The 22,206-nt window shown below is 36.1% G+C and overlaps 1 protein-coding gene across 1 annotated transcript in view; it reads left to right on the top strand.

Moving 5' to 3' along the window:
* tenm3 (teneurin transmembrane protein 3) overlaps window positions 1–22,206 on the top strand; it is a 776,142-nt gene that overhangs the window by 470,795 nt on the left and 283,141 nt on the right. The window contains exon 11 of the mRNA XM_030128911.1: window positions 8,134–8,253. Within this exon, the coding sequence (XP_029984771.1) occupies window positions 8,134–8,253 (120 nt within the window). The remainder of the gene's footprint in view (window positions 1–8,133; window positions 8,254–22,206) is intronic.

Raw genomic sequence — 22,206 nt, 5'->3', positions numbered from 1 at the left:
GTGTGATAAATAAATAAAGGGGCTTCGTTCTCTGAGCAGTAACAGACACGTGTCCTGATCTGCTCTGAATAACCACATACTCAACTGACGTCCTCTTTATGGACAAAAATACACATTCCTTTGAGGATCCTTGAACAGGTAACCTTCTGTACAGGCCGCTTCAGACCGTTTCTATTTTTCAGGGTTGAAAAAATTCTGTTATAATCATACATTTTTTAGTCCTATTTAATAACAATTGATTTTTTAAAAATATCAGAATCAAAATACGGCATCATACCAGGTCAGCGTATCTTTTGGTAATTAGATTTTCTTTTCAGAAACAAAAATAAAACATAATATAGAAGAATTAAAATTGAATTTCAAGGCGTTTTTCTTTTTCAGTGTCCAAACAGATAAACCAGATTTTTAAAGAAATGGATTATTGATTTTCGTTTTCTCTTTCTAATAATGAAAAAGAAAGTTACTACCTGACAAATGGAAAAATGGACAAAAAATGCCTGGTTTTTTTTTGTTTTTTTCATTTTCTGAGACCGAATGTTGTTATTTTCAAGGAAAGAGCGCTAATGCGTTGGTAACAGACTCTTACGAACAATGGGTTTGTGTGAATCTTCCAGTTTGTACGAAATCTGGAGTTCTTAGACATTTGTAGTGGGATGTGGAGAGACGATGTCCAGATTTTATACAAACCCATTGTTTGTAAGAATCTTTGTGACAGGCATTAGCACTCTTTCCTAATAAATTACAACAAAAAACAGCTTTTCTCAGAAAAAAAAAAAAAAAAGAAGAAGAAGAACAGGTGTTTTTGGTCCATTTTTCCACTTCTATCAGGTAGTAACATTTCTTTTTGTGATTAGGAAGAGAAAACAAAAATCAATCCTTTTTTTTAATTTGGTTTATCTGTTTTGACACTGGGGGCAGCCGTGGCCTAGATGCCTGGAGAGTCGGCTTGTGACCGAAGAGTTGCCGGTTTGATTCCCTGGACTGGCGGATAATTGTGTGTCCTTGAGCAAGGCACTTGCTCCCGGGCACCTGACATGGCGAGCCCACTGCTCCCAGCATGCAGTGTGTGTGATGCATGATCTAGTGAAGGGTTAAAGGCAGGAGACACATTTCAGTGTGTGGTGCATGTTTACGTGGGTGACAAACCACTACTGACAAAATACAGATTCTACTGTATTCTAAAGAGAAAAACGCCGTGAAATTCAATTTGAATTCTTCTATTTTAAAGTGAAAATCAATTAACCACTAGTCTTTCTTTTGTTTCTGAAATGAAAATCCAATTCCCAGCAGATACACTGACCAGTTCAGACAGCCTGACAGATGATGCATTTGGAAGAGTGTGGAAACAAAAGCCAGACTCACTCCTGCGTCTGTTCATGTCAGCGTCACTAGAATCAGACCAATGACTTTCCTCTGCACACACAGGAAAATATGAGCAATGCAATTATACACAATTAGGAAATTTTCACTGGGTTTTGGATCTGTGTGACAAACTGATGGCATGTCATGGTTCATTTGATTCTGAATGCTGAATCTGTGCTCTTTAGCCACCGGGGAACAGAATTACCAGTGCACTTCAGCCAGAGTTTTGAAGTCCGGGAACGTTCCTCCAGGGAAATGATCAAAAGTTGAGTCTGTGAATGTTGCATTCCCTGATCCTCTGAGCGCTGGCTTCACTGGGAGGAAACACCGCAGCATGCATTCCATCTGCATCTGCACCTCCCTGTGACCCGCTGTGGTCACAAACGCCCTGAGGCCTCCGGTCTGCACCGTCTGCAGCCGTACAGGACATGCATTAGTGACAGCGTTGCATGGGAATTACTGAGGTTGTATTAGATTACTCTGCCAAAATGGCTTTCAGATTTATCCACTGAAAACATGACGAACCTGTTACTTATGTCCACGTTAACACACAAAATGGTGTCTTTGTTCACAATTTCTTCAACCCATCTTCTACGATGAAACTACAGGTTGGATTAATTTCAGGGTTTTTTTTTTTTTTTGTCTATCTTCGTTTTGTGTTTTGAGTTAATTTTGTTTTTTTAATTTTTGCATATTTTTTCAAAATATAAAAAAAAAAGTGCCTTTACTTATAATGTCCATATTTTGATGGTTTATAACATGGAAATGCTTAGAGATATTAATATAGTTATTACGGAGCACTGATAGAAGTCATATATGGACTGAAACTGAATGAGCTGAGTTCTCCTCCAGTGAAAGTAGCACCCACTTCTGCTGTCAGGTTGATCTGCATCCAGACCACAGGACTCTGAACAGAGACAGAACTGACAACCTCACAAATTCAACTTGGTATTGGTTCGTAATAGAACATGACGCTGACATACAGGGACATTGGAACTATTTTTTGCTTAAAGTTTTACATCTATATTGCCTTCTTTTGTGTTTGTCAATATCAACTTGTCTAAAATACAAGTCAATAATAGTATATAAAGTAACCCTTTCATACATAGTGATCACTCCAGTGGACAGCTATTCTACAGCTGTTCTCCTGTATATTCATGGGTCAGTATATACGCAAAAAGCTTATAATGTCGTACAGATAACACGCCAATTTACCATCAAAAGTGACATGCATATTGACACAAAGACATGATATCACGCTGCATGGATTTTGTTTTAGTTCCATATCAGCCGACACAGTGGACACTAATGCACCATCCCATAATAATACACTGACATTCAGACCATTACTGTAACTTTGCTGTTCTTGATAAACCTGATCTGCAGTGACATGTTTGAGTGGAAATCAATTTTCAGTTACTAGACTGTAATTAACAGATTACTTAAACAATTTTATATATATATATATATATATATATATATATAATCTCCATGAAGTGAGTAATAACTAGTATTAGAGTATGATAAAATGTGAGAAAACATCAGATCAGCTGCATGAACCCTTTCATGCCCACTGGTCACTAGAGTGGACAGTTCTTCTGCAGCTCTTCTCTTGTATATTCATGGGTTTTGTTGTTTTAGTTCCTTATCAGCCAACACAGTGGACTCTTATGCATCATCCCATACACTGTAATTCTGACCATTACTATAACTTTGCTGTTCTTGTTCTAGATAAACCTGATCTACAGTAGCATGTTTGAGTGTTGAAGGGGTGGGATTAAATAAATTCTCTTTCCTCCCACTCCTTTTCGAATGTGCAAATGAAGTCATGTAGACGTATAAGTTCTGTTTTTGTTTTTTTGTTTTCTTCCATGACCTCTTACTACCTGTTTTATTTCTAAAGACTAAGTAAGATTACTTTGTCTTGTTGCATATTCAAAATAAACTAAACTAAAGAAAAACAAATGTACAAAAAAATCAATCACTTCTTATTGTTACTAAACTGCAATTAACTTTTTTTTTTAAACAAAAAAATTGTTTTTTTTTTTTTTTTGCAATTATCTCCATGAAGTGAGTAATGACTAGTATTAGAGTTTGTTAAAATGTGAGAAAACAGCAGATTAGCAGCATTAAAAATGTTTTTATTTCATAGTTTTCACACAATATATCAGTAAATCCTTGTTTCTTTTCTTCAAAAATTAAACACATGGTGTCAAGTTGACATTTTTGGAACTCCATGAAAAACAGCTTCATAAGAAAATTTTCAGTTGCATTGTTTTTTTCATGCCTAAAGAGGAATAAAAACATTAAGGAAATAAATGTTGATTAAGGTTCTCATAATTCATGCATGAAAGGGTTAAAAATATGATTTCATAGTTTTCCCACAGTATATGACTTTCTGATATTGCATTTTAATACACTTTTCTTTGCTTCAAAAATGACACAAAACACATGGCGTGCAGCTAAGTGGACATTTTTGTAACTCCATAAACAATAGGTTCATTATAAAAATTCTGTTGCATTGTTTGTTTTTCATGCCTAAAGAGGAAAAAATCTTGACTAGGGTTCTCCTAATTCATGCATGAAAGGGTTAAAAAAACATGTCCAACAATGTGAAAATATAAACAAATGTGTTCGAGCTGATGAAGTTTACCTCCAACATGGTAAGAAATAAACAGTATTTGGATATAGAGCAGGAAAGTGAGGTGTGGTCACATGAGACGCTGCTGGAAATGCCTCAGCAGGCGTGAGCTCAGAGACATCCACCTGTGGTCGGATCCCCAGAGACACGTGTTAAAAGCAGATGTGAACAGGATGCAACATCACGGACGGTCACATAACATGACACTTTGACGGCGTTTGTTCTATTTCAGCATCTCGTCATGGTTTGTACAGTAGGATAACGTTTACCGGCATAAAGTAAATCTGATAAATCGGCATCTTCTGCAGGTGCATTTACCAGACATACATTTTAACATTCATAAATGTACTTTGGACGTGGTTTTATTGCACTACCAAGACCTTAAACCAAACTCTGTTGTGCTTTACTGCACATATTCTTTCTTTTCCCCCTCACGGACTTTATGCCGTATGTCCCTATTTCTCATTCAAGGTTGATTGGATATCGATTTTCCAGACTACACAGATTTTTACAGTCTAAATCACCCCTCTTCTGTGTGGAACATCGTGGCAGTGAGGTTACACAAACCGAGCCGATGCCTCATGTTTAAAGGGAGTACAGTTTATAAGAGCGTTGTGAATGCAGAACTACCAAAGTATTGACCAAACTGTCAATAAAAGCTGAAATATTCATTAAAATTGTGCATTAATAAAACTGAAGTAGAAGTATAACATGTAATCATTAGTACTAGAAGGTTGATGCATTTCCTCACTAACATTTACAACAAGTGAGACACTGCAGATGTTGTAGAATTCCCTCAGTAGAAGCTGCGCATAAGTTTTCTTCAAATGCAGAAACACTTGTGCTTTTCTGCTTTGGTGTGGGTAAAGCTTTTTGCCTTTCTTTGCACTCTGAGTGCTCATTGTGCAGGTGTGGCATCAGTTTATTGCAGCTTTCATTACTCTCACAGAGCTCTCCACATAAAACCCACTGCAGCCACTCTGCATTGTTTTAAAAGTCCTCTGACGACGCCACAGAACAGGACTGTAACTCCTTCCTCTTTTGGTTCAAAGTTTTGGAGGGTGGACCAAATTTATATGTGTGAAACATGGTTCCAAACCAAACATTTAGTATATTTAATCACACAAAAAGAAGTGGTCTGGATCAGATCTGAACTATGGGGTGGTTCATGTACAGCGTCAAAAGTCAGATTAACAACATGCTGCCGTCAGATGTATCAGCTGGTTTTCCATGTACTATTAAGTAACTTTAACCCTAGAAAAGGATTTAAAATTTATGGCTTTAAAATATATTTAGAAATAAATAAATAAAAATACATAAAAAAATAACAAATAAAAATAAATAAAATATCAAATAAATAAATACAATTTAAAATAATTATGTTTTTAAAAATAATTTAAATCTATGGCAGTAACAGAAGCCGTCAGCACACACACTGTCCTGATTATGGAGTGGGTGATGTATGTTCTTCTTTAAATGAACACATGAAAACACACATTTTCATCAACATTATCCAGTGTAAAAGTTCCAAATGCTCATTATCCCATAAAGACCCAGCACTACTTTTGTGGCAGTTCCCAAATGAATTCAAGCACATCATGAAAATAAATACCAACAATATCACATTCATCCCAGTTTTAACTACATTTTGTCTTTTTTTTTTTTTTTTTTTTTAGTTTTTTTGAGTTTATCTGTTCTATGTGTGAGAATTAGTTTAAGTTGTAGGTGTGAATTAGTTTTGTAGTGTGTTTTTAACAAATCACACTTTAGTCCCAATATTAAGACATCAAACAAAACCTGAATTAAGTTTTTTTTTTTTTTTTGCAAATGAAATGAACTGATTTAATTTTTTACATGATTTATTGCCATTTATTTTAATATTATCCTCTGTATTTTGTGCTTTTTCAATGATAATCAGGTATTTTCCCATATTTAATTTACTGATCATGTAGATGTTCATAAAAGCTCAGATTAAAGTTGATCGTCATAGCATCCAAAACAGAGAAAAATGAAGAAAACTTGACTTTATCTACAAAATCTCTCATTAACTGAACATAAACCCAGTGTGTCCATCCACTGTCACTGATCCAACTCCGTGGGTTTGACTGGTGAATCAATGTTGTAGAAGATGACAGTGTTTCCATGGTAACTACAAAGCCTCTGAACGTCCAAATGGGTCATATCTGATGACCATGAAAAGATGAAGAACTGTATTTTACACCAGTTATTGACATGTATTGATAGGATTAGTGGATCGACAGTTATTAAACAGTTTAGATCAGTGGATGGTTTTGGTTTTGAGTTAAATATGTTTATGGAAGCACACCTGTGGATGATGGCAGGACATGTTAGGTTACAGTTACTGCCAAACTAAGCAGAACTAATAAGATAAGATAAGGCTTTATTGAGCCCACCATGGGGAAGTTTAACAGTTTACTGCAGCAATATGCAACACACCAGTGCAAAAGAAAGGCAGGTAGAAATAAACTTTTTTAAAAGTATAAAAATTTAAGTTTAACATTTAAAGATATTTGCATAGTGATTGCACAAATACATGATGTGCAAATGCATGAAAAAACAACCACAGTAATAATAATGATAATAATAGTTTGCATTTCCAGATGTAAAAATGTCCTATGACCTAATGTGTCCTCATAATCTTTTTGATCAAGGTCTTTTTTATTTTCAATTTTCACTTTTTAAATGCAAAACAAGCAACATACAACTTGACATGAAACAACTGTATCCAGTTCCCATCCACGTGTCCTCATATTTATGTATGACGTGTTTTACAGCTATTAAGAATTCTGTCCAAAACATGTTTTAATGCTCTTCTGTGGTGGAGAAATTGCACTTTAAGCAAGTTAATAACAAACCTAATGCATGGAAATGACTGTGTTTTTATGCTGTAAATAAAATAGCCTTAATTAAATTAACTTTCCCCTTCATTTAAAGCTGCATTCATCCTCAGCCACCTTCACCTTTCAAACTTGCATGTAGCACCACCCTCAGGGCAAGAATTAATTTCTACCCTTTGTACCAGTGAGACTCTACAAATGACCAAATCAGGGCTTAAGGCTTTTAATCGTGCACTATAGCGGTCGGCGTTGCAGACACATGATGGAAGACGCTGCGTAATATCAATGTGTCAGTGCACACCCGGACGACAGGCCGTTTAATTACGGTGTGTAATTCATCTGGATTGACTCGGCAAAGCAGAAAACCAAACTCCCACTTCGCTGCCTCACATTGTAAAATGCCAAATCAGCTGGGCAGCTGTTCATCAGACAGTCAGCATAATTCTGCAGAGTGTAAGCTGAAGGAGGGAGACGTGTCAGTGAATAGAAATGGGTGTGGAATGGGTGTGGACGTTGTTTGCAGCAATCCGGCTGATTGTCGGCCGCGGAAAAAACCTGGTTACGAGTCGGTTTGAGACAGAGATGTGAGAAGAGAGAGGGAGATAACAAATAAGTGGATGATTTACAAGCCCAGGGGCTCGCACAAATGCAAACACACACACACACACACACACACACACACAGATAGAAACGCAGGGAGGGAGAACAGCGTAGGTGGAGAGGTGAGTGTTGTATTGCATTATGTCAGATTAGCTGCTGGAGGCTTCTTTTGATGCTAACACACTCCACTCTGTCTATCCTCGGATACTAGTCTGTGTATGCATATGAGTGTGTGTGTGTGTGTGTGTGTGTGTGTGTGTATGCTCTCTCATTTAATTCCTGCACCTAGGTTGACAACCTCATGGCCATTATTCATGTTACCAAAACCATACTGTCTGTGTTGCCTATGCTAAACACAGCCTCCAGTATAAACACACATGCACAGGCACATGCACAGGCTTCCAGGCATTGGCACTAAATGTGAGGATACAAAGATAGAAATCACAAAACAGGCTGAATTCTGCTCTTGTTGCCTTATTTTAAACTCTCGCTCTCATTTTCTTTGTGTCCCATATTTCCCTCCACTTGCCCTCTCTCTCCACTCGTATTATTTCCTTTTTTTACCCTCGCCCTTTTCATTCTCCTCCCTTTCTTGCCATTTTATTTCCCGCATCCTTTATTGATTGTGCGCTCTGTAATAACCTTCCCATTTTCCTCTGTGTGTCTCTCCAGCTATGCACCTGTTTGGTCTAAACTGGCAGCTTCAGGAGAGCGAGGGATATGGAGCATTCGAAAACGGAGGAGGGGGAAGAGATACCACTCCCAACACCATTATGGTGTCGACAGACAATGGTGAGCGCCCGCTTTCAAACATGCATTTGTTATCGTTTAACAAGAAAGCTTAAAAAAAAAAAAAAGTTCAGGTCTAAGGGATTCGCTGCTTTTGAAGTTTTGTAATTTACATGAAAAATATCCGTAAAAAGAGAGTCGTTCAGCCTCCGAGTTCAGCGTCGGTGACTTTTCATCACCCCGCCGTGGTGGAGATATTTTCCCCATGCTTATAATGCAGTCTGGACTTTTTGGGCTTTTATAATAGAGCACAGGTGTTTTAAAAATCATGTCACGTTTCCACAGGTGACATTTCTACCCACTTAGCAGCAGGGAGATTTGACCAAATGCTACATATACATTTTATGTTGGACTAAAGAAAAAAAGGTCAGAAATGATTGCCTTATCTTCACCTACTTTTTCAAGGCTGTGATTGAGTGAGAATGGAGGAGTCAGGATGGTTTTATAATGTGCAGAGGAGGGAGTGGAAGAGGCAGCAGACCTGTCCAGGACACACTCCACAGACGGTCGTGTTCTATCAAAGTCATCCACTCTGACGATCGGTGTCCGGTCTTATCACATCATAAGATCAGCCTTAGGCCCAAGTCCTACCGCTCTATGGTTTTTACTTCTATTATCAGAGCGGCACTCTAGATATTTAGGTTGAATGAATGTGAACTCAACGTTGACAGCATCAAAATACACTCAGTCCAACTGTCCACGTCCACAGACTGTCAGGTTCAGTGTCTGAGGCCTTAGGATGCAGGTGTCAAACATACGGCCTGTGGTCCCAAAACGGGTCCGCTAAAGGGTCCAGTTCAAAATGCAAAAATTACACTGAAGATATTAACAATCATTTTAGTTCAGGTTCCACGTACAGACTGATATGATCTAAAGTGGGTTGAACTAGCAAAATACTATCACAGTAACCTATAAATGATGGAAACACATAATGTTTGTCTTTGTTTATTGTAAAAAAGTGAAATTATTTATTTATTTATTCATATATTATGGACAGTGCATGTTAACCCTTTCATGCATGAATTATCAGAACCTTTATCACAATTTTTCCTCCTTGTTTTTATTCCTCTTTAGGCATGAAAAAAATCCCAACGTGATTAACATTTTTATATGAACTTGTTTTTCATGGAGTTGCAAAAATGTCCACTCAGATGGATATGATACATTTAATTTTTGAAACCAAGAAATGTGTATTTACTGATCTACTGTGGGAAAATTATGCAATAAAAACACTTTTAATGCCGCTAATCTGATGTTTTCTCATATTTAAACATACTCTAATACTAATTATTACTCACTTCATGGAGATAATATACAAAAAAAACCCATTCTGTTACAGAAAAAATGATAATTACAGTCTGTTAACAATCAGCAATTGGTTTACACTCAAACATCTCACTGCATATCAGGTTTATTAAGAAAAGCAAAGTTACATGATGTATAAGTGTCCACTGATTTGACTGATATGGAACTAAAACAACAAAACCCATGAATATACAAGAAAACAGCTGTAGAATAACTGTCCACTGTGGTGACCACTATGCATGAAAGGGTTAATGAACATCTGCAACAATAGCAGCTGTAAATATGACAGATTGTAGCAACAGAGCTAATTTCCTTCTGAAAATGTTTGTGCATATGCAGACAGTCAAAAACTTGTACTACTATGCACAATTTTGTAAATAAAGAACACACTTCCTATGGGTTCTATCAAGTTGACAGTAAATAATACATTTTGATGATCATTTATGAGACCAAATATTTAATTATTGGAGAAAATAAATATATATGTAGGTATTTAACTGGACCAGATGATCGCTGAAGCTCTCAAACAAAGATGGCGACTGAAAAACTAAATACATTTTGGTCGACCAAGGGCCACAAAAATGGTCTAGATCTCTTAAGACACAGGTGTCAAACATACGGCCCCCAGCCCAAAACCAGCCCACCAAAGGGTCCAATCCGGCCATGCAAAAAATACACTGAAAATATTAGCAATCATTTTAGTTAGGGTTAGGGTTGAACCAGTAAAATAATATCATAATAATAACCTATAAATAATGGAAACTCCATTTTTTTATCTTTATCTTAGTGTAAAAAAAAAGTAAAATTACATGAAAATATTTACATTTACAACCTACCCTTTCACAAAACGTGAATAACCTGAACAAATATGAACAACCTGAAATGTCTTAAGATAAACTGTAATTATAACAGTATTCTGTCTGTTATTAAATGTTTTGTGTATTTGTAGATCCACTGCGATCTGTAAATTGTAATGTACACGAGGAATAAAATTGTTGAAAATGCACTTATTTTTCTTAAGACATTTCAGGTTCTGTATGTTATTCAGATTTTTAAGAAAACTTTGTAGATGGAAACATTTTCATGATGTAATTTTACTTTTTTATTGTTATTATGTTACTGGTGAAGAAATAAACGGCCTGATTTAATGAAATGTACAAAGAAATGCCACATTATCTAATTTAAGATGGTTCACCGAAAGACACCAAATCAGACAAACGAAAAGATCTGATGAAACACCAGTTCAACCAGTTCTGTTTATTTTGACTTTATGAAGTTGTTTTTGCACATAAATAATTAATTAATGACTCATTTGAATTTTGCTCTAATTTATTTCTGTCAGTTGAATTTTCCAAATATAAGCTGAATCTTCATAGCAGGTGTTTTTGATGTTTTAAGTTTTTTTTTTGTTAAGGTTCTGTAGCTCCTCTCCTGTTTCATGGTTGTATGACCATGACAATGAACAACTCTTGACTTTGACTTTCTGGCTGTTTTTTTAAAGATAGCGCCATGTGGCCTGTAGTGAACTACCGTCCCGTCCCGTTTAGACCTTTTCCAGCCCTTACACAGTCTTAACCTCAGCTGACGCCAGCGAAGTCTGTTGGGGTTTAGTGATCTGGGTTTAGGGTGGAGTTAGGGACGGAGTCGAAATGACCTGACCTAGATCTGACGGTTAGAGCTGGTCCTCACTGAACGTCTTCAGCAGGTTTTGTCTTAAAGCCTCCTGGATGCTGTTGTCTATGCATGTATGGTAACAATATAGAATCAAATAGTTTATTAATCCCAGGGGGAAATTATTGGGTGTTACAGTTGTTCCATTCAAGTAGATTAAAAGTAGAAGGAAAGAAATTATTAATACAAAAGAAAAATAAAGAAAATAAATAAAAAATAAAGCTCAAAATATATATACAGACATATACAGTCCCAAAAAAAAATTCTTAGACCACCAAAAGTCATCAAAAACAACAGTTCTGCAATCCAGTCCTAACTCCTGTGTGTGTCATGTGACTAAAACAGACAGAAAAGAAAACATGGAATGAATAAAAGCACTGTTTTTATCAGTACAATGACACAGATACTGATGGAAGAACTGAAGTGATTTTGGTTTTTATCAAGAAAACATGTTAAATGGATAGATATCAGCTGTGAAATTAAACTACTATGAGCTATTTTTGTTGTTCTCATATTTGTCCAAACAAATGGACCTTTAGTTGGACCAGGCATGAAAATGAACAAGAAATTGAAGAAAACAAGGGTAGTCTAAGAATTTTTTCCTCGACTGTATGTATCTCTGAATATAGATATATATGAAATATACATAGTAAAACTCTATTAAGGCACAAAATTAGAATGGTAATTTGTGCAATATGTACTAGAAAATATATTATCAATATTATAATTAAAGAAATACACATAAGCGCAAAAATATATGATAGTTGTGTGTAATTCTAAGTATGTGGTTATAAGGTGGAGTTTACAGCAGCGAATGACTGTCATTACACTTTTTTTTTTTTTTTCAAATGTGTAAAACCCCAGTCATATTTTAATTATTTATTTTTATTTATTTGCACATCATAGACAGGAAGAGAAAAAATTAATAAAAAAAAAAAAAAAAACAAGTTTCATGCAAGTAACACCGTTGTGCAGGAGAGGATAGAAGCTAAAAAAGGCTTATGTAACTACCTCCCTGGAAGTAAACAATACACAAAGAAAGAAAGAAGGAAAGAAAGAAAGAAAAATACAATATAATACAGATATAATCACTAATCCATGAGTCTTTGTGTGTTTATGCACCTGAATCACTTCCCTCACGGTGAACAACTTTGAAGATGACTCCATCATAAACACAGTCCACTTGTTTACAGAACAAACTGAAACATCACTCGGGTCTTTTCGGAAGTTTTTGTCATGAAGTGCATTGTGGGAATGGGAGTTCCACGCAGCAGTAGTTTCACTGTGTCTCAGTGAGTGTTGAACCCAGCTGTGGCCTGTACCTCCATCCACAGACTAGACTCATTCTGTAAAACAACCCTGGTGGACTGGAGAAGTTCACGTTGTAGTGATGTGACTCGTTTTCTTACCGAATCTGTGAGAAACCACTTTTGCTTCCCACAAGGTACTTTGCAACTAAATTTCCGAAAAGCCCCAAGTGACGTTTCAGTTTGTTGTGTAAACAAGCAGACTGTGTTAATGATGGAGTCATCTTTGAAGTTGTTCACTGTGAGGGAAGTGATTCAGGTGTTCAAGAACGAAAGACTAATGGATTAGCGATAATTAGGATATGACTGGGGTTTTACACATTTGAAAAAAATGTGATGAAAGTCAAGCTCAAAACCTCCAGGAGTCAGAGCAAACTGTTCTCCTCTGTGATGCAAGAGTTCTGGCTTTTGCCTAAATCCACCATCCCCATAAATAAACGACAATAAAAATAACGATCTGTGACAAATGATGTGCAGGGGAAGTGGTCCGATCACACAAAAGAGGCTGAAACTGTGGAGTGTCATTTTCTGTCACTCATAAACGGAGTCAGAATAATCAAGTCCAAATAACACGTGCATCTGTTTATTGTAATACTTAACAGAAACAGCCTCTTCAAGTGAAACCGCTTTAATGTGTGAATCATTTCGGAGCATTTTGTCATGAAGTGATGCTTCCAATGAGGAGCAGATTAGTTTCTGCAGCTGTACTTTTGGAATAGTAGACGTCCTACTCAACTCTGCTGAAACCTCACAGTGATTTAGTGTTTTTTTTTGTGTGTGTGTGTGTGTGTGTGTGTGGTGGCTGTCACTGGGAGTTTACCACTTTCCAGACACAGCCCTGCCTCCTATTTACAGCTTTCACTTAAGCTACAATGTGGGCTTATGTTTAGAGCCGGTGCAGGAAGTGGGATGAGGTTCATGCAGTTCAGGGGGAAGTCATCGGTTCAGTCCAAATGTCCTGACGTCCACACGTCGCACCGGCCAAATCCTCCACTCACGCTGAATTCTAGGAGGAATTCTAGCTTGGGCTGCAAACAATGTACAAAAAACTAATTCATCAAAATTAGAATGAAAACAACAATCACAATAAAAAGCATATACATGATAAAAAGTTGATAGACTTCAGTTGCAAATGCACCACATATTTTCCATGCAGGATTCTTTTGCATAGTGTGGTTTGATAATAATAACGTAACCCTTTATAGTTCACTCATAGAAATACTCTGAACTTCAAACTTTTAACCATAGTGTGTTATCGGAGGACATAACAAGACTTTATTACTTTTGCAAAGTTTTTCTAAAAATGTTTGTTATGTAGAAAATCAAGGTCAATGAAGTTACCACATTTTTGTTCTTACCTGTAAGTGGCCAAAAAAAAAAAGTCCAAGAAGTATTAATAAACTAGAAAAACACTTGGAGAGCACAAACCTTCGCCAAGCCAGATCAGCCCCCCCCCCCAACACCACCAATGTTAATAATCATGTGTTCCTTGTGCCAGTATCAACATTCCCTGAAAATTTCATAAAAATCATTCCATAACTTTTTGAGTGATCTTGCTAACAGTCACACAGACAAACAAACCCCGATGAAAACATAAACTCCACCGTTACACTTGGTGGAGGTAAAAATATGAGATAAACATAAGTATTGTGAAAGGAACATGTATTTGATAACATTGGAACATCACTTTTAGAACATTGGACCCCCATGTGTGCTGGTCCAGACCCCTGTCCACATGACCCCTTTGAACATCATTCCTTACATTAGTTCCATTACTGCATGGTACCAAACACAGCAGGTCCACTCACTGTTCATACACAGGTGGACCTGACAGACCCTGCAGACCACATTGGACCTGACAGACCCTGCAGACCACATTGGACCTGACAGACCCTGCAGACCACATTGGACCTGACAGACCCTGGAGACCACATTGGACCTGACAGACCCTGGAGACCACATTGGACCTGACAGACCCTGGAGACCACATTGGACCTGACAGACCCTGCAGACCACATTGGACCTGACAGACCCTGGAGACCACATTGGACCTGACAGACCCTGCAGACCACATTGGACCTGAGATTGTGAACTCACCGTCCTCACTAGTCGCTTTTCCATTGATCCTCTAATTGCACAAATATAACTTGCGCATAAAAATTTACCTAATGGAAAAACGACAATTTTGCTAAAACTGTCGTTTTTCAATAAAAAGCTTTTGCGCTGGCAAGAGGTCATTTTTCGGGTGTAGCGCAATTGGTATATCACACAAAATTGCAATGGAAAGACCTTTTTCCGCAACTAGAGTCACGTGAATAAAAAAAAAAAAGATGTTGACGGACGTTACAACAAGTGAAGAAGAAGAGATTTAAAAGAAACATGGTGAGATAGAACGATAGATAGAACGATAGAACGATAGATAGATAGATAGATAGATAGATAGATAGATAGATAGATAGATAGATAGATAGATAGATAGATAGATAGATAGATAGATAGATAGATAGATAGATACTTTATTAATCCTGAGGGAAATTCAAATATTCAGCAGCTTTGCATACAGCACAAGAAAACAAAAAACAGACAGAACAAAACAAAACAGTGGGTTAGTAACCAGGCTGACATTAAGGTTAGTTTATATTAAAGACACATGCTAAAGAACTGTGTGGACACACCAAGAAACCAAATCATTTTTTAATTTAGTTTGGGATAGAGCGGTAATATATAATAATAATGAATATATCTGTAAATCAACACCATGTTTACGTTCGTCGCTCACTCAGAAAATTCTAAGCATGTTATTTTCATATTTTTTTTAAATGAATGTCTCCTGTCAGTATAAAAGGCAGGATTTCAGCTCTTGTAAATAGACAGAAAAATGTGGATTTGTCGGTTAATATCTGCCAATAGTTCAAGCTCAATTCTATTTCAAATGCCGCTGTGATTTGAAAAACATCCTCTGGCATAAAATACAAATGTATGTGAATTTTTGCCATTTCTATAATAGACCAACTCACTTTTGAATAAAATGCGCTTTTGCAATTCTGATAACCAAGGATATGCGCAGTCCCAAGGTTTCAGAACCAATAATACTTTTCATCTGAACTTTTCTGAATGCTTGAATATTACCATTCATGGAGCTTTTCAGCTGTTTCCCTTAGAAAACAGAGGACACTGCACATACCTGACAGACTCCGCAGATGGAAAAGGACAAATTATCTGAGATGAATCAGTAGAATAAACAGTAGCCTACAGCCTCTATACTGAGCATCCATAAAACAAAGATAATAGTCTAGAGAACATACAGTTCAGCAGGGGTGTCAAACATGTGGCCCACCAAAAGAGTCTAATCCAGCCCCTGGGATGAGTTTGTGAAATGCAGAAATTACACGGAAAATATTAACAATCAATGGATGTTGAAGTTATTTTAGTTCAGGTTCTGAATACAGTTGGTCAGACCAGGAAAATTATTTCATAATAGCCCATAAATAATGACAACTACAGAGTTTTCTCTTTGTTTTAATGTAAAAAAAAAAAAAAAAAAAAGTAAAATGTCACAAAATTACACTGAAGATTTACCAATCCTTTTAGTTCAGGTCCCTCATACAGACCAATATGATCCAAAGTGGGTTGAACCAGTAAAATACTATCATAATATGTTATGCACATGTTTTCATGCTCATTGGGTCGACATTTGATCAGTTTTTATCCCATTTTCTTCAAATTTGGAGGATTGACAGATCTAGTAATAAGATATCTAAAGAAACATTTTGGGAATGGTTTTGGGGGAATCTGTTTGAAATACTGATTAAGAACTGATGCAAATATACTTGTATACCTGTTGTACGTATTTTACGTTAAATGGAAGTTGAATGTGACTTTGACTAGCTCTAAAATGTCACATGGACATCACATCATACATCATCAACCAAAATGGAGTAGAAGAGGAAATGTAATGTTACCAGTTCTTTTGCTTGGAGAGTCTTTTTATTTTTGCAAGTCTAAGTAATATTCTGAGTAATATTCTTATATAATAGTAATATTCTGTTTATTTTAGAGGTACAGTCAGTGTCAGGTTTGGTTCGTGTGTGTGTGGTTTAGATGAACTCACACCTGTCTGTGCTGAACTCAGAGCAGAGGTCAGATTCCACCTGAAAGATCTAATTTTACAGCTTTCGAAAGTAGTTGTGGTGAAGAGAATAGAGCAGAAAAAACAGAATACGAACTAAGGGGATTTTTGTGGTGAAGAAATGCTAGCCTAACAGTGCAGGTGTTAAGCAAGAGTTGTGCACATGCAAAAGCATGAGCTGTTCTTAGAATTAGCTTCTGGAGTGACTGACATGTTCTGCCCAGTAACGACCATTAACCAATAATAAGCAGACGACGAATGATGTCATTGAATAATGGGAGTGTCCACCAGTCACTAAAGACTATAAAAGTAATGAAGGAAACTCTTTTTTTTTGGCTTTGCTTTTTCTTTTTCTCTCTGTGACGAAATGTGTGTTTGATGCTAGATTATTTTTGTAACTTTTTGTGTTTTTGCCTGAAGCAATAAATCAAGCTATTGTTTTAACTGTTTTTTAAAAAACCTCAAACCTTCTTTTTTGGTGAGTTCTTTTCTCCTGGTTCGGTCCATCCCAAACATAACTGGTGAGTTAATTTAAATTACGTGACCCCCCCCCCCCTCTGGTCAGCAGCCTAAATGCAGTAGTCCAGAGCCACCGTTGGTCTAAAAACCTCTAGAACACGCAGCTTTTGTCCAGGTAACCAGAGATTTTTGGTATGGAGGTGGTTTACAGTTAAAAGAAGCTGGGGCAGAAGTTCATTAACCCAAATAAACTGTGGTTTTTGTGATTTACTGCCTGCTGCGTGTTTACACACCTTGATTGTGATTAGGCCAAAAACGTGATCCACGATGGCGGCCTGCATCCCAATCATCATCCTGTTGTGGTGTATCATCTGAACTCCTCCGTCCTGTGAGATGGTCTGCACAGAACGGCTGTAGCGGTGTGCTTTCACACCGTGGCCTGCAGTGTTTACCGGACCATCTGCCAGTCTGTGCACAGGCTCAGAGGTTACGGCCACTCTGACAGCTCACCCTTTTTTTTTCTGTTCGACCTGTCTCACTTCGGAGCATCTCGCAGTAAAAAAACGCCGTTCACATTCAGCAGGAAAAGCCACAACTCATGAAAGAGGGTCGGTTTATGTAAATAAAACAGCGGATAATGTGAACCTTGTCAACAACAGCTGCGCCGCCGTTCTCACTTCAGCCGTTTTCTATGGGTTAATGTACAAGAAACTCACTTTGACTCACTTTATTCAGGGATGGAATGTGTCCTGAAGCAACGGTACATAAATTAAACGCATAGAACTTCCTCTAAGAGTTATTCTATTCAGCAACGTATCTACCTCTAATTAAAGATCATGAAATAAACACACTGTCGCTAAGAAAGTCCTTTCATGTGAAGAGCATTAACAGCCTCTCCATCTCTTTCTAAGTCTTTTATTTAATTTTCATGACATGCTCACATCCACTTCAGAGCTTTCATAGGCGGTAGATTTATTAACGCTACGCTGGTATGAATAATACGTGTTCTCATTTATCAGAAACTTACCGCTTAAGGAACAGTGTCACCTGTTTGATTTATGTTCAGCAGCAAATAAAAAAAACATTTCAGTTTCAGTAAGTTGTTCCATTTGTCATGGACTATATTCAGATTTAGCATTTATTTAGGCCTCGTGGTCACCCATTATATCTGATTCACCAGTTGAGTTATTACCCCAGTTAATTAGGCAGAAGTTTATATTGTATTTATAGTGTTGATGTTTTCAATTAGCTGTTTGTCATTTTAAGGAAGTTTTATTTATAGAGCACTTTCCACAAACAGGGAGTCACACAGTGCTTTACAATGCAAGATACAATTAAAAAGCAATTAAAAATACAAATAGAATACAATTTAAAATGCAATTAAAGTGCAATAAATACATTAGTGCTTCATTTTGCCCCGACTGGAGCCAAATAGGGTTTTAAGCTCTTAAGTTAACTTCGAAGCAGTCTGTCGTCACTTTTCCATTGATCCTCAAATTGCACAAACATAACTTGTGCATAAAAATTTACCGAATGGAAAAACAATTTTTCTCCATCTTAATTTATTGATTATGTAGATGATCATAAAAGCTCAGATTAAAGTTAAGGGTTATTATATCAAAAACAGAGAAAACTCAAGAAAAAGTGACTTTTTTCAGCAAAGATTTCAAACTTCATGGGTTTTACTGGTGAATCAATGTTGCAGAAGTTGACGGTGTTTCCACGGTAACTACGGAGCCTCTGAACGTCCAAATGGGTCATATCTGATGACCACGAAAAGAGGAAAAACTGTGTTTTACACCAATTATTTCAACGTATTGATAAGATTAGTGTATGAAACATTTTAGATGGTGGAGGTTTGGGTCTTTATGGGTTAAATATCCACCATCAGTTGCCCTCCACTTATGATCAATTCCTGTTCTGAGGTAATTTATCTGTGGAATTTACACAGTCCCTGTTCCAACAGATGCATGGTATATAAACATAATTACCATAACATCTATATGTTTACTGACTCTTCCACCAGAATCAATGTTGAAAAAATGTCTGTGATGTGGGATCAGAACGTCCAAATCTCAAATTCAGTTAAGAAAATGATGTGAGAAAACCCTTTTTTTTTTATTTTATAGAGCATTTTTAATGGATTTTTTTGTACATATGTAGTAATATCTGACGTGTACAATGTTTCCAGGTGTTCTAGTTGAAAGGTAATAGGAAGTTATCTTATACAATATATATTGAGAGCAACAACACTTTTAATCTAAGCCAGAACGGCTTCTATGAATGAACCATTATTCCTTTCACCCACTATTAAGAGAAAAAATAAATAAATAAAGTAAAACAAAACACAAGGAAAATTCTATATTAAACAACACACAAAAGAAAAAAAAAAACAAAAACAAAACATGAGCACTGCTGGATTTACAAATTGAAATTAAAATAGGTAATTAAAACAAACTGGGGGGGGTGGGGGTCTAGCCACTCTCTGGGTGAATAGTAATTCTATTTAAATACTCTATGAAGGGCTGCCAGGTTTTATTGAAAACATTATTAGAACCCACAATTGAGAATCTAACCTTCTCATGTTTGACATGAGTTTAGACTTCTGTAAGAACAGAAAACCCTATTAAAACAGAAAAGAAACATTAGTTCGCTGGTCACACAGTTAAATGCTGTGGTTGTGGGTCTGTGTGGAACTGAGACTGTGAAAAGAGTCTTAAAACTAAACTAACAAATCAGTCTAAACCACAGGTGTCAAACATGCGTCCCAGGGGCCAAATCCTGCCCACCAAAGGGTCCAGTCCGACCCATGGGATGAATTTGTGAAATGCAAAAATAGATATTAAAAAATTAACAGTCATTTTCGTTCAGGTTCCACATGCAGACCAATTTAATCTCCAGTGGGTCAAACCAGTAAAATACGACCATAATAATCTATAAATACTCATAACTCCACATTTTTCTCTTTGTAAATGTAAATATTTTCATGTATTTACACTAAAATAAAGTATAATTTCACAAAAAATGTGAATAATCTGAACAAATGTGAAGAACCTGAAATGTCTTAAGAAAAATTAGTGCAATTTTTACACTATTCTGCCTGATACTAAATGTTGTGTGTGTTTGTAGATCCACTGTGATCTGTACGTTATAATGTACATGTGGAAATGATAAACTCAGGCAGAATAGTGTTAAAATTACACTGATTCTTTCAGTTTGTTCATGTATTCACACTGTTTGAAAGGACAGTTTGCAGATGTAAACATTTTCATTGTTTAATTTGATTTTTATCACCGTAAAATACAGAGAAACGTTTGGAGTTGACTTTATTTATATGTTATTCTGTTATTGTTTTACTGGTTCGACCCGCTGCAGATCAGATTTAGCTGAATGTGGAACTGAACCAACATGAGTTTGACAGCCCTGGTATAAACTATTTAAGTGAGGTGAGGTGGACATCAGCTGATTCCTCATCTTTGCTCCACGCTGCGTTCATTCCATCAGTTGACCTTTACTCCCACTCATCTACCTGTGGAATTTACTCAGTGCCCACTCCCACATATCCACAGCCGTATATTTGTTCACACATTTGTACTGTATATGACTGAAGGTTAATGTGTTGGCAGAGTTTTAACTGGAACAGGTACAACACTGAAAACCCTGTTGGAGCGGTGCAATTGGACAAGGTAACGACACAAGACGAGGGCTGAAGGTGAAGCTTAATAAAGGCGTGCCACTCAAAGCTTTATTAAAGCACACGTCCACATCTATTCCACTCAACACGTCCGTTCCACTTCTGTTCTCTGCCTTCCAATCCCAGCTGTAAATATGAGAAGAAAAAAAAAAAAAAAGGCTGTAGAAAGGTTTATTTTTCTTTGAGGAAAATACTTATCCTCTAATTTACCGACAGATGCTTCACAACCACTTGTACAAGGACGGAGGCGAGTAAAAGGAAGCAGTTATTGTTTTTTTTTAGAATAGAAGAGAGGAGAAGAGAAAATGATAAAATAGAAAACGACAGAAAAGAAAATGATAGAAGAGAAAATGAAAGAAGAGAAAACAATAGAATAGAATAGAATACGATACAATAGAATAGAAAACTATAGAAGAGAAAAGAATAGAATAGAAAATGATAGAACAGAATGCAATAGAATAGAAGAGAAAACAATAGAAGAGAAGAGAAAACAATAGAATAGAAAATGATAGAATAGAATAGAATACGATACAATAGAATAGAAAACTATAGAAGAGAAGAGAATAGAATAGAAAATGACAGAAAAGAATGCAATAGAAGAGAAGAGAAAACAATAGAAGAGAAGAGAAAACAATAGAATAGAAGAGAAAACGATAGAATAGAAAATGGTAGAATAGAAAAACTATAGAAGAGAAAATAATAGACTAGAAACTGATAGAATAGAATGGAATAGAGCAGAAGAGAAAATGATAGAAGAGAAAACAATAGAATAGAATAGAATAGAGTAGAAGCACCATCCAATCTGTACATCATATGAAACCTACTCTAAAAATACAAATAAAAGCAGCTAAAATAGGTAAAAACAAACAAACATATAAACCCAATAAAAAAACAATAAATCCAATAAACTATTCTTATTCTTCCAAGTAACATACAGAAATTATTCACAGATACAGACAAACTCAATATGAAACAACTTTTTGCTCAAACAAATCTTTTAAAAAAAATGTGTGTATTTCATTTTGTGGAAAGGAACAACATATCAAACAGTGTAAAAACATCATAAAATTTTAGAAGATTTATAAAAACCTTATTTTCCAGACAATGAACAGGAATACAACTGTAATAGTAACTGATGGTATGTAATTATTTGTTCTCTTTTTCAATAATTTAATAACTAACCTATTCTTTTTTTTTTTTAATAAACATTTATTTATTATCTTTTCATTCATACAAAACTTGAACATCATGAACATCTTGAACATGGCAGAGAAAAAATAAATATAAAAATAAATAAATGAATTTAAAAAAAAAAAAAAAAAAATATATATATATATATATATATATATATATATATATATATATATATATACATAAATAAAGCAAAATAA

The sequence above is a fragment of the Sphaeramia orbicularis genome, chromosome 1 (assembly GCF_902148855.1).
Source record: "Sphaeramia orbicularis chromosome 1, fSphaOr1.1, whole genome shotgun sequence".
Lineage (NCBI taxonomy): Eukaryota > Metazoa > Chordata > Actinopteri > Kurtiformes > Apogonidae > Sphaeramia > Sphaeramia orbicularis.
The sequence above is the reverse complement of the archived record's forward strand: the minus strand, read 5'-3'. Positions and strand labels throughout refer to the sequence as shown.